At 40.5% G+C, this 13753-nt stretch overlaps 1 protein-coding gene across 3 annotated transcripts in view; it reads left to right on the top strand.

The window, feature by feature from the left end:
• The window catches only part of KYAT3 (kynurenine aminotransferase 3), a 66671-nt gene that overhangs the window by 44787 nt on the left and 8131 nt on the right, over positions 1 to 13753 (top strand). For all 3 annotated transcript variants that reach the window (XM_060202297.1, XM_060202295.1, XM_060202296.1), the window contains 2 exons: positions 4181 to 4257; positions 6683 to 6772. In XM_060202297.1, the coding sequence (XP_060058280.1) occupies positions 4181 to 4257; positions 6683 to 6772 (167 nt within the window). The remainder of the gene's footprint in view (positions 1 to 4180; positions 4258 to 6682; positions 6773 to 13753) is intronic.

The following is a 13753-nucleotide window of genomic DNA, read 5'->3' as shown; positions in this document are numbered from 1 at the left end:
CCCACCTGCAGAGGGTCACCTCACAAGCGGTGAAGCAGGTCTGCAGGTGTCTTTCTCTCCCCCTCTCTGTCTTCCCCTCCTCTCTCCATTTCTCTCTGTCCTAGCCAACAAGAATGACATCAATAACAACAACAACAATAATAACCACAACAACAATAAAACAACAAGGGTAACAAAAGGAAGAAAAAAAAAAAGCCTCCAGGAGCAGTGGGTTGAGCCCCAGCAATAGCCCTGAAGGCAAAAATAAACAATTAACATTAAATTTTAAAAAATGTTTTAAATATTTATTTACTAATGTGTATATGCATGTGTGTGTGTATCAAAGAAAGAAAGATAGAGAAATAGAGAGAGTGAGCAAATAAGAGAAAAGCAGAGGATTGCTGTCATTTGAGGTGTCAGGGATAAAACCTGAGACCTCACCTCCTGCTACCATCCTCCCTCTTGGGCCTCCTTACACTTGTCCTTGCGCTTCACGCCATGTACACTTAACCCGCTGCGCTACCACCCAACCCCCATAAATAAATCTTTTTTAAGGGAAAATAATTTTTTTCAGAAAGGAAAATATTTGTGAAAGTAAATTGCATTAACTTTTTTAAATTTTCTGTCTGTGCACTGATCCCCACAGCAGTAGTTACCATAGTGTTTAACTAGTTAAAGGTGTGACCAGGCAGGAGAATATGTCATTGAATTTGCTTTATAAAATTAAGAGACAGCTCTGCGCTCCCATATTGTGTCAGGAATCAAATTGATGATGGGTGCTTCACTAAATGAGCCATCTCCAGTTTATCAGTAACCAAGCCAAAAGATTTCTTTAAATGACACTGAAATGTATTGGTTTTGTTTTTGTTTTTGTTTTTGTTTCTTTGCCTCCAAGGTTATTTCTGGGGTTCAGTGCCAGCACTACAAATCCACTGCTCCTGGAGGCTATTTTTTCCATTTTGTTGCCCTGGGTGGTGCCCTTGTTGTGGTTGTTATTGTTATAGCTGTTGTTGTTATTGTTGTTGGATAGGAAATCGAGAGAGGAGGGGAAGACAGAGAGGGGGAGAGAAAGACACCTGCAGACCTGTTTCATCGATCGTGAAACGACCCCCCTGCAGGTGGGGAGCTGGGGCTCAAACCGGAATCTTTGCACCCATCCTTGCGTTTTTCACTATGTGTGGTTAACCCCACTGTGTTACCGTCCAGCCCCCAAAATTTATTGTTTAAGTCTTTATACGTTTCTTAAATTTCATAGCATGAGCTATTCATTACAAATGTATAAATATATCAAATTTTTAATGTAGTGGGGGTTTTTTGTTTGTTTTTTGTTTTTTGTTTTAGTTAAAACAGCCCTTAAGGTTAATCCAAGAAAAGTTCATTATTTCATTATAGAAAGTAATTCAGTTGCTTTAAGATTTTAATATTGTGGGCTTTGTCATATGGGCAATATAAAATTATTATTCCATTAATTTGAAAAGTGCAGTAGTAGTTATTTAATATAATGCTGTAAGATTTTATAGTCATACATCATGAAATTGGCCTCATTTTCACATTGTCAAAAGCAGTTTTCTCTCCTGTAGCGCACTGACTAATACTTACCTGATGTCTATTGAAGACTAAGCTGTCAATAAATACCTGTGTCTGATTTAAGAACCCATCCGACATATGAGAATGCAAAGACTAGCATCTTTCCAGATATAAGTGTAAGATAAACTTAAACAATACTAGATATATTGGGTTGGAAAAAAAAACTCACAATGGTTTTGTTTTGCCTTATAGATGACTACACTCACATAGAGTTATGTGGTCATTGTTCTGTCTATCCGTTTATGTTAACTTGAATTTCCAGATCTCTGTGACTGAGAGAGCAAGAACATCTGGATTATAAAGTGACTTAAGTCTTTTTGTTAAATTGACATAGTAGGGACCAGGCCATGGTGCACCTAGTTAAGCACACACATTGCGGTGCACAAGGACACAGGTTCAAGCCCCTGGTCCCCACCTGCAGGGGAAAAGCTTCACAAGTAGAGAAGCAGGAATGCAGATATCTCTCTTTCTCTCTCCCATTTTTTCATCTCCTCTCAATTTTTCTCTGTCTCTTTCCAATAATGAATAAATAAGTAAATAAGGTTTTTAAAAATGAGATAGTAGAATTTCTTCTCCTTGGATCAGATTCTTGATTCAGTTATATTTCCTGGTATCAGAAAATGGCATTTCCTCTAGTGCTGTCAAATCTGGGGTTGAATGGCTCAAATATGAGATGTGGTTGGACTTTGGCCTAAACTTGCTGCCATGTTCAGTCCTACTCTAAATCCTTCCTTATAACTGGCAGTCATCTGTATTTGGGAGGGTTTTTTTTTTCTTTATGACTTTTAAAAATTCCAATTTTTAGTAGGTTAATGTCTTTTGTTTCTGCAGGAAATTTTACTCATTGCTTGTATTTATTTATTATTGCATAGAGACAGAAATTGAGAGGGGGAAGATAGAAGGAAAGAAACAGAGAGAGGGAGTCAGGCTGTAGCGCAGTGGGTTAAGCGCAGGTGGCACAAAGCGCAAGGACCAGAGTAAGGATCCCGGTTCGAGCCCTGGCTCCCCACCTGCAGGGGACTTGCTTCACAGGCAGTGAAGCAGGTCTGCAGGTGTCTATCTTTCTCTCCCCCTCTCCGTCTTCCCCTCCTCTCTCCATTTCTCTCTGTCCTATCCAATAACGATGACAACAATGATAACAACTATAACAATAAAACAACAAGGGCAACAAAAGGGAATAAATAAATAAATATTTAAAAAATTAAAAAAAAACTTTTTTTTTTTAAATTTTTTATTTAAGAAAGGATTAGTGAACAAAAGCATAAGGTAGGAGGGGTACAACTCCACACAATTCCCAACACCCAATCCCTATAACCCACCCCCTCCCCTGATAGCTTTCCCATTCTCTATCCCTCTGGGAGCATGGACCCAGGGTCGTTGAGGGATGCAGAAGGTAGAAGGTCTGGCTTCTGTAATTGCTTCCCCGCTGAACATGGGCGTTGACTGGTCGGTCCATACCCCCAGTCTGCCTCTCTCTTTCCCTAGTAGGGTGTGACTCTGGGGAAAAAGAAAAAAAAAAAGAAACAGAGATACCTGAAGCCCTTTTTTTAAAAAAAAAAGAAACAGAGATACCTGAAGCCCTGCTACTTCACCACTCTTAAAGCTTTCCCCAAAAAGGTGTGGACCAGGGGTTTGAATCCAGGTCCTTGGACACTGTAATGTGTGCACTTAACCAGTTGTGCCACTGCCTGACCCCCTAAAAAAATCCACTTTGTTGGCACAGAACATGATAGGGATAGTTTCACATACTTTTCACCAGCTCTCTATGATTAGACACATTCTTTATTTATTTAATTTTTTTATATAAAGACAGAAAAGAGAGATAGGGAGAGGAGAGAGAGAGAGAGAGGAGCATCTGCAGCACTATTTCACCACCTGTGAAGCTTTCTCCCTACAGGTGAGGGCTGGGGACTTGAACCCAGGTCCTTGTGCATTGTACCATGTACACTCAACAAGGTATGTCACTGCCCAGCCCTCACCCCCCCCAGTTTTACTCATTTCAACCTCTACAAATTTGAATCTTGTAACTCTTTTACATTATTTTCTTTTATTCAAGGTTTCAGTTCATTAGCTTATCCATATGTAACTTTCACATTTTAATTTTAAATTGTTCTCAACATTTCATGAGTCATTATCATGATTTGTTTATGCAGTCATCTTTTTGCAAGGTAGAGTAGCAAGGAAACAGCTTCATTAACCTATGTCTAGCAGAGGAGCAATTACAGAAGCCAGACCTTCCACCTTCCACACCCCATAAAGAATTTTGGTCCATACTCCCAGAGAGGGATAAAGAATAGGGACGCTTCCAATGGGAGGGAGTGGGACACAGAACTGGTGGTGGGAGTTACATAGAATTATGCCCCTCTTATTCTACAATCTTGTTAACCATTATTAAATCACTAATAAAAAAAATAGTAATCATAAAAGAAAATGACATTTCAGTCTTCAAAAGAATATACTAATACGTTGTTATTTAAATACTAACCCATGGATCTTTGGAAACTGCATTAAAGTGTGTTATTATCCATCTATTTCCATTGAATTCTCATAGTTTTTATGTTTCTAGGTTATGCTAAATGGAGACTGATTTAGTCTTTTGTCTTCCCCTATCCAGCCACTTTTCCAGGTATGTGGGAGAGAACAGTCACGATTGGAAGTGCCGGAAAGACTTTCAGTGTAACTGGCTGGAAGGTTAGATGAATAAAATTTAATTGCTTAAAAGTAGGCATGTCTCTTATCCCATTATGAGGAGTGTGTAATTTATTCCCATTTTACAGCAGTAAGGAAATTGTAAGCTAAAGCACAGCAATATTTTTTGTTATAGATTTGTTTTTTTTGTTTTTTGGTTTTTTTTTTTTTATAAATGGAAACACTGACAAGACCATAGGATAAGAGGGGTACAGTTCCCACCACCAGAATTCTGTATCCCTTCCCGTCCCCTGATAGCTTTCCTGTTCTTTATCACTTTGGGAGTATGGACCCAGGGTCATTATGGAGTGCAGGAGGTGGAAGATCTGGCTTCTGTAATTGTTTCCCCGCTGAATGTAGGCATTGACAGGTCGATCCATACTCCCAGCCTGTCTCTCTCTTTCCCTAGTGGGGCAGGGCTCTGGGGAAGTGGGGCTCCAGGACACATTAGTGGGGTCGTCTACCCAGGGAAGTCCAGTTGGCATTATGGTAGCATCTGGGACCTGGTGGCTGAAAAAAAAAAAGAGTTAACATATAAAACCATACAAATTGTTGACTAATCATGAACCTAAAGGCTAGAATATTGCAGATGAAGATTTGAGAGTCTCCATTTCAGAAATAGCTAGTAGGTCTATTTTAGGTATATTCCAAATGGCCCATGACTCTACTAGTTTTTTTCCTGAGCCTGACCTCTGATGTGCAGATGGACCCAAATTATTGTCTGGGGAGATGATGTTATGGCTAGGAAAAGGGCTAGAAAGCAGGATCAGGGAAGAAAGTAGCTCCCAAATATGGAAAAAGTGTATAAATATTGTTGACTGTAAACCCCATCGATTTGATCTGGGGCCCATATTCAGCACGGAGCCTAGGGAAACCTCTACATCCCTGTAGGTCTGAACTCGCATTCAAGCACAGCAATATTAAATACCTTTCCTGAGATTACACTGCTAATACATCCACCACTTCTAGCAGCTAGTTTTGTCCCCCCCCCTTTTTTTTAACTGTTTTTTATTTGATAGGATAGAAAGAAATTGAGAGGGGAGGGGAACATAGAGGAGTAAAGAAAATGAGAAACACCTGCAGCTCTGTTTCATTGTTCATGAAGCTTCCCCCCTACCCCACCCCCTGAAGGTGGGGACCAGGACTTGAAAGTGGGTCCTTACACTTGGCAACATTCAACTAGTTACATTGCTGCCTCTATCTTGGCGTTACTCTCGATCGCACTCCGTCATTTCACGAACATCTCATAAAAACTGCAGCAAAGGTGGGCGCGAGGAACAACATCATTGCAAGACTGGCCAGCTCCTCATGGGGCGCGAGCGCTTCCACACTACGATCATCATCTCTGGCATTATGCTATTCAGGCAGTATGGTTCCGTAGCCCCCATGTCCACTTGGTCGATTCCAAATTGTATTCCTCCATGAGGATAATTTCTGGAACCATCCGTTCCACCCCGGTTCCATCGCTGCCAGTACTTAGCAACATCGCCCCGCCAGATATTCGTCGGGATGTGGCATCATCTAAATTCATTTTCCATGTCTACCCTCGACCGGACCTGCCAATATACGCAGATATCTTCGCCTACCCTGTCCAACGCTTGACGTCTCGTAATCCAATCTGGTCCCCTACGCCTACACTGAACTTCTCTGTTCCAGACTCTTGGAAACAGAGTTGGCAGTCAGCTGAGGTAAAGAACAAACACCTCATCACAGACCCCTACAAGCGTCAACCCGGCTTTGACCTAGCACGTTATGATTGGGCCCTCCACAATCGCTATCGAACAGGCCATGGCCGGTGCGCCGCTATGTTCCATCACTGGGGAGCCAGAGGCGACCCGAACTGCCCCTGCAGCTACAGACAGACTATGACCCACATAGTCAACGACTGCCACCTCTCCAGATTCAAAGGAGGTCTCAAAACTTTACATCAGGCTCAACCTGACGCTGTTAACTGGCTACGGAAGAAGGGCAAACGCTATAAGAAGAAGAAGATTGCTGCCTGGCCCCACAGTATTAATTTCTAGATACAGTTTAGCAACTCTAATTGGAAGTCTTTCTACATTAAAATGACTAAACTAATAGCTAATATTTTTTAAGTATAGTACGTCTTCATTTTTTATTTTCTTTTTAAATTTTTTGAAATATTTATTTATTTTAATGAAAGATATACAGATAGGTACAGAGAGAGAGAGACCAAAGCACAGCTCAGCTCTGGCTTATGGCAGTGCTGGGGATTGAACCTGGGACCTCAGGACCTCAGGCATGAAAGTCTTTTTTGCATTATCATTATGCATCTCCCCAGCCCACAATTTATGCTTTTCATGATATGAACATTTTAGAATTGCACTAAGATATTCTTTCAGATTTGATAACCTACAGTGAAGTTCATTTTTCGAAGTCTGTTTTTATCTTTTTTTTTCTCTTTCAGCTTGGATGGTCCATTGGTCCTGAGCACTTGATAAAACACTTGCAAACAGTTCAACAAAACACCATTTATACTTGTGCAACTCCTTTACAGGTAGGTATTATAGTGACCTGTTGCTGAGGCCTGGTCTTTTGGAGTAGTTATTATTTTTATGTCATGTATTTGATTGCACTTAGCTCTTCTCTTCTTGGTTTAGAGCCAGACCTTCTACCATAATTTTGCAGTTTTAGGGGCGTTCTTGACAGCTTACTGTCAAGAATAACTACTCACTTTCAGGACATCGAATTTTACCTTTGAGCATTCAGACACCACTTATGGAAGTACAGCTTGCAAACACTGTAGAAAAACACAGCACCACACAAAATTAAGGGTGTGCTTGCTTTTGAAGTAGCAGTCCATTTCTGGGGCTTTATCCTACAACTATTATCTGCATATTTAAGAAACTCATAGATACATAATCATTCATTGCAGAAAATAGTGGATAGTCATTATCCACTTAAAAATAACTGAATCTATAAATCAGGAATGTGGTGTCTTATCTTTTCTGTTTCCTAGAAGTTGCACACATTCCTTAGCTTGTAGTCATATCACTTCAACTGATGCCTAATTGTTGACCCATATTCTTATTTCTCCAACTCTCCTTCCACTTCTTTATTTTCTAAGACTCCTTGAGATTGTACCAGGACCAAAGATAATCCAAAATAATCTCTTCTCTCAAGATTCTTAACTTAATCTATATTTTCAAAGTTCCTGTTACCATACAAGGTAATGTGTTTATAGGTTTTTGACTTAAAAACATGAATATCTGGGAGGGGGGGTGCAATTACCCTATCTCACAGTGACTCTTTTTTTTAATTAATTATGTATTTTGTATAGAAACAGAGAAATTGAGAAGGAAGGGGAGAAATAAAGATGAAGAGGAAAAGAGACACCTGCAGCACTGCCTCAACAGTTGTGAAGCTTCCCCCCTGCAGGAGAGGGGAGGATCAGAGGCTTGAACACAGGTCCCTCCCATCATAACATATACACTTTATGGGGTGAACCACCTCCCAGCCCCCCAGAGACCCACCCTACTAGGGAAAGAGAGAGGCAGACTGGGAGTATGGACCGACCAGTCAACATCCATGTTCAGCAGGGAAGCAATTACAGAAGCCAGATCTTCCACCTTCTGCAACCCACAATGACCCTGGGTCCATACTCCCAGAGGGATAGAGAATGGAAAAGCTATTGGGGAGGGGATGGGATACGGAGATCGGGTGGCGGGAATTGTGTGGAGTTGTACCCCTCCTATCCTATGGTTTTGTTAATGTCTCCTTTCTTAAATAAAATTTCTTAAAAAAAAATTAAATGAAGGGAGTCAGGCAGTAGCACAGTGGGTTAAGGCGCAGGTGGCACAAAGCGCAAGGACCAGCATAAGGATCCCAGTTCGAGCCCCCAGCTCCCCACCTGCAGGGGGAGTTGCTTCACAGGCAGTGAAACAGGTCTGTAGGTGTCTGTCTTTCTCTCCCCCTCTCTGTCTTCCCCTCCTCTCTCCATTTTTCTCTGTCCTATCTAACAACGATGACATCAATAACAACAACAATAATAACTACAATAATAAAACAACAAGGGCGACAAAAGGAAATAAATATTTTTTTAAATGATATGAAACAAGATCAGAATGAGGAAGTTCTGTGATTACTAATGTGGTAAGAGTTACTAAATATAGTGTTTATTTACATTATTATTATCATTATTATTTCACTGGAGTACTGCTCAGCTTTGGTTTATGATGGTGTGGGGGATTGAGTCTGGGACTTTGGAGCCTGAAGCATGAGAGTCCCTTTGCATAACCATTATGCTGTCTACCTCTGCTCTAAGTATAATTTTAAAAAGGCAAGATACAGAGGAGTATATCCTATTTTTCTAAAAGATAGTAAAGAGGCTGAAAGGGGCCACCAAAAAGCTCAACTAGATGGCCCTATGAAAACTATGACTGAAATATACTAGCTATACTACGTGTTTTTGTTTGTTTTTTACTTCCTGTCAGAAATGCCTGCTGAATGAGAAAATATGTATACATTTAAAATTCTTGTTAGGGACCCAGAGATAAGTCAGTGGGTAGAAGCCTGTAGTTCAATCCCTCTTCTCTCTCATGTCTCTTTCTCTCCCCTTCCTCCCCCCCCCCACCCCACTTATTTAAAAATTGGACCAAGAGCTGGTGATGATGGTATGTGAATTTTCAAGCCTGTGGTTTTAGGGTCCCAGATTCAGTTCCTGACACCACCATAAGCCAAAGCTAAGCAGTACTGTGGTCAAATGAATAAATTAGGGGGTCAGGTGGTAGTGCAGCAGGTTAAGTCCACATGGAGGGAAGCGCAAGGACAGGTGAAAGGATCCTGGTTCGAGCTCCAAGCTCCCTGCCTTCAGGGGGGTCACTTCACACGTGGTGAAGCAGATCTGAAGGTGTCTATTCTCTCCCCCTCTCTGTCTTCTCCTCCTCTCTCCATTTCTCTCTGTCCTTTCCAACAACATCAATGATAATAATAACAACAACAAGGGCAACAAAATGGGGGGGGGGGAATGGCCTCCAGTAGCAGTGGATTCGTAGTGCAGGCACTGAGCCCCAGCAATAACCCTGTAGGAAAAAATGAAATGAAATGAATAAATTAGATAGGGGAGATCACTTGACAGTATTAAACATGCACTTGACCTTCAGTTAATTCCCAAGTGCTATGTAAAAATAAATAAAATTACTTTTTCTGTGAGTCTTGGAATATTAAGAACTAAAAAAAAAAAAAAAATCCACTTCTCACCCTCATGGAGCTTATAGTCTAGTAGGAAGGATACAGATAATAAATATTTTAATACAGTGTGTCAACACCTAACTCCAAGTTCCAGGGAGAGAAACAAAGTTAAAAAAATAATGAATAAATAAATAAAAGAAAAACAAAGTAGAGAAAAAGTGCCAAGAAAGGGAACAAAGTTAAATAGGATAATTGGAAGCCTCACTGAGTGGGTCACATCAAAGCTACAAACTAAAAGAGGTTAAGCAGTTACAGTGTCCTCGAGAAGAACACTCCAGACCCCAGCGAGAACAGGTGCACATGTTCAGGGGTGAGCAGCCCAGGCAGCCTGTTTGTACGGGGGACAGCATAGGGCCTGGCATGTAATGGTGAAGGGAGAAGAGCCAGAGTAGATAGAGAAGTAACTGGGGACCAGTGTGAGTGAGGCTGGTATGATTTGGTCACCAGAAAGACAGAGGGTTTTTGTTTTTTTTCTGCATTTATTTTACTCAACATGTTTTTGACATTTCTCCATGGAGTTACACATAGTGGTAATTTGTTCATTCCTATAACTATATAACATTCAGTTTTATGCAATGATAAGTTATTTTTTTATTTCTTTATTGGGGAATTAGTGTTTTACAGTTGGCAGTAAACACAATAGTTTGTATATGCATAACATTTCCCAGTTTCCCACATAATAATACAGCCCCTACTAGGTCCTCCTCTGCCATCCTGTTCCAGGACCTGAACACTCCTCGCCATCCACCCGAGAGTCTTTTACTTTGGTGCAATACACCAAGATTGTTATTTATTTGTATACCTGCTCCTGGCTGACATTTTAATAGTTTCCAATTTGGGACTATTATAAACATGAACTTTGTAGTATGTGTCTTTAAATAAACATCTGTATATGTACATTTCTATTAAGTAATTAAGTATTGCATCATAGAATATGTATTAATAGAGATTGTCCTATAAATTTCAAGAATGACTGTATACTTCTACAATCATGGATAAGTGTTCTTATAGTTTGTGTGTGAAAATAGAGAGTGACAGATGATAGGTGATTAATAGTTGTGGTTAGCAAAGAGACTCTCATGCCTGAGGCTCCAAGGTCCCAGGTTCAATCCCCTGCACCACCATAAGCCAGAGCTGAGCAGTACTCTGGTAAAAAAAAAAAAAAAAAAATAGTTGTGGTTAGGTTAAAATTTAGGAGGGCGGAGTCCTCAAATTGTTAGGGTATCCTGGACAAAATGAAAGACATTTTTAAGAGAATTCTTAAAACTCTGTCTTTAAGAGAGTCACTGAATACTTTCAGGCATAGCAATGGCTTGCTCTAGCTGTGTTATCAAATGTAGTCTGTCAGCTTTGTTAAATTAAGGCTATTAAAAGGAGGAGGAAAAGTTGGGGGAGAAAGAAAGAAGAGGAGGGAAGAAGCAAAGAAGATTATTACAATGACTGTGGAAATGATCCAGGAGAGAAACAGCAGTGGACCGAATGAATATATGAATATTAGGAGTGATGAAAATTGAATTGAGGGTGTGAGATAGCTTAATGGTTACACAGAGACTCTCAAGCCCAAGGCTCTAAAGTCCCAGGTGCAATTCCCCGCACCACCATAAGCCAGAGCTGAGCAGTGCTCTGGTAAAACAACAACAAAAAGTGAATTGGCACTGAATAAACTTTGAAGGGAAAGATAAGATTTTGCCAGTACAGAGAGCACATATGGGGAATGAAAAAAAAGATTTGAGTGTGAGCTAACTACAGTTAGGATAGATGTTTTTGTCTCCTGAATTTTGAATCTCTTAGAGCAATCCATTCCATATAAAATCTGTTTCCGAGAATTCATCTGGAATTCTAGATCTTCCTCTGAATGATCTTATCTTCCATTTCAGATTACTGTGCTATTTATTTTATGCCCTCTGGCCACTATTTGGAAGCTGATCTTTGCTTCCAGGGGACCACAGATTCCTGAACTAATGCAGCCAACCCTTATGTATCCAAGATTTTGTTTTAATGTACTGGGGGATTATTTTTAATTCTGTGTTAGTGCTGACATATCTTGATGAACAGTCTTCTCTTGCATATCTCTGTCTCTTGGTTTTGTCTCTTACCATGCTGCCTCTACTGCTGCTATTAACTGCCTACAGTAGACTTCTTTTTTAAAAAAAAAAGATGTCCTTGTTGTTTTTTATTGTTATTGTAGTCATTATTGTTGTTGTTATTGATGTCGTTGTTGTTGGATAGGACAGAGAGAAATGGAGAGAGGAGGGAAAGACAGAAACCTGCAGACCTGCTTCACCGCTTGTGAAGCGACTTCCCCTGCAGGTGGGGAGTCAGGGGCTTGAACCAGGATCCTTATGCCGGTCCTTGCGCTTGACTTATCTTACTTCTACCAACAGAGCAGATTATACCCATCCTTTTCCATGTATTTACGTTCTCTTTTTCCCTCCTTTCTACTCCTGCCGATGTATGTTCATTGTAATATGCATGAAGACATGGATTAGGTTTATTATATTTTGACCTTAACCCAGAATTTATGTCACAATGGCAGGTTTAACATAGCTACTCAACACCTGTATGCTGAATGAATTACTCTTCTTGGCATTTCTTGGTTCTGATTAATTTCCTTAAATTGTCTCCATTTTGAACAGGGTTATCCCTGGGACTCGGTGATAGTACTACAAATCCTCTGCTCCTGGTGGCCATTTTTTCCATTTTATTGGATAGGACAGAGAGATATTGAGAGAGGAGGAGGAGATAGACAGAGGAAGAGACACGTAGAGACCTGCTTCACCACTTGTGAGGCATCCCCCATGCAGGTGGAAAGCTGGGGCTCAAACCCAGATCCTTGTGCAGGTCATTGTGCTTAGTACTATGTACACTTAACTGTGTGTGCCACCGCCCAGCCCCCTCTGTCTCTTAGTTCTTGCAAGTAGTTGAGTATTTGCTTGAGTCTCCTGGGCTGCTGTGACAGCCAGAATTGCTAAATCAATTACCCTTGCCTTCACCAAGCTCCTGCTGTCCTACTTGTACAGACCCACACCTCATTTTATTATACTTCACTTGATACATTTCTCAGGTAATGAATTTGTGTAGTAAAAGCATAACTTTTTTTCCAGTAATTTTATACTTTATTCAGGAAGATTGAGAACATTCACATGTTAGGCAGAGAGAGAGGGAGAGAAGAGAGAGAGTAAGTCAGAGAGAAAGGGAGAAGCTCCCAGAGCTCTCTTATTCCCATGTTAATGGGGAGTTGACCTAGAGCCAAGACCAAGAGAGAGAGAAAGAGAGAGTGAGGGATGGAGGGAGGGAGAGAGAGAGAGAGAGAAAGAGAGAGAAAGAGAAAGCCTAAAAAGCAGCTCACTCACATGGTGACCTAAGGAAAGAGGGAGAGGGAAAGAAGTCTTCTACTTACATCTTTTTTTAAATATTTATTTATTCCCTTTTTTGTTGCCCTTGTTTTATTGTTGTAGTCATTATTATTATTGATGTTATCATTGTTGTTGGATAAGACAGAGAGAAATGGAGAGAGCAGAAGACAGAGAGGGGGAGAGAAAGACAGACACCTGCACACCTGCTTCACCAATTGTGAATTTACTCCCCTGCAGGTAGGGAGCCAGGGGCTCAAACTGGGATCCTTACATCGATCCTTGCACTTTGCACCATGTGTGCTTAACCCGCTGTGCTACCACCCGACTCTCCTACTTAGATCTTGATGGGAAGCCCATGTAGGTAGAGAAAGAGAGAAGCCACTGAGAGCTACTACTCACATGTTGACCTAGCTAGGCAGAGCAAAAGCATAACTCTCATAATCACTGGGAAACAAAACAAAAAAAAAAAGTGTAACTAACATTACTGCAGTGTTCACTTAACTGCAGTGGCCTAGAGCAAAGCCTGCTTTATCTCTGAGTTGTTGTATTGACACACCTCTGAGGAAGAACACCTGAGTCAGCTTTCATTTCCACGATGTTCTCTAAGGTAATGCAAAGAAGCTGATAGTTTTTTCTCTAGTCATCTCTCAGACTTAGACTGAGCACGTCCTTCTATAATTCACTTCATTGGAAAATAGCTTAATATCTTTTTGTTTCTGAGTAAGCCAACTCAATCTAATACGTCTTTTCAATTTGGACGTTCATGGTTCATTCTCAGCTTTTCACATTACAGCTTATCATTTACATGAAACTGATTCCTTTGTTCATCTAAGGAGATTAACATGGGTTAGCTTTAATTCCTTGAATTCATTTTTTTTTACTCTTGATTAGACAATTTTTACTTATTAGAGCTGGGTGGTGGCACACTCAGT

This window comes from Erinaceus europaeus, chromosome 11 (genome assembly GCF_950295315.1).
Source record: "Erinaceus europaeus chromosome 11, mEriEur2.1, whole genome shotgun sequence".
Classification (NCBI taxonomy): Eukaryota; Metazoa; Chordata; class Mammalia; order Eulipotyphla; family Erinaceidae; genus Erinaceus; species Erinaceus europaeus.
This window is presented reverse-complemented; position numbering and strand designations above follow the sequence as displayed.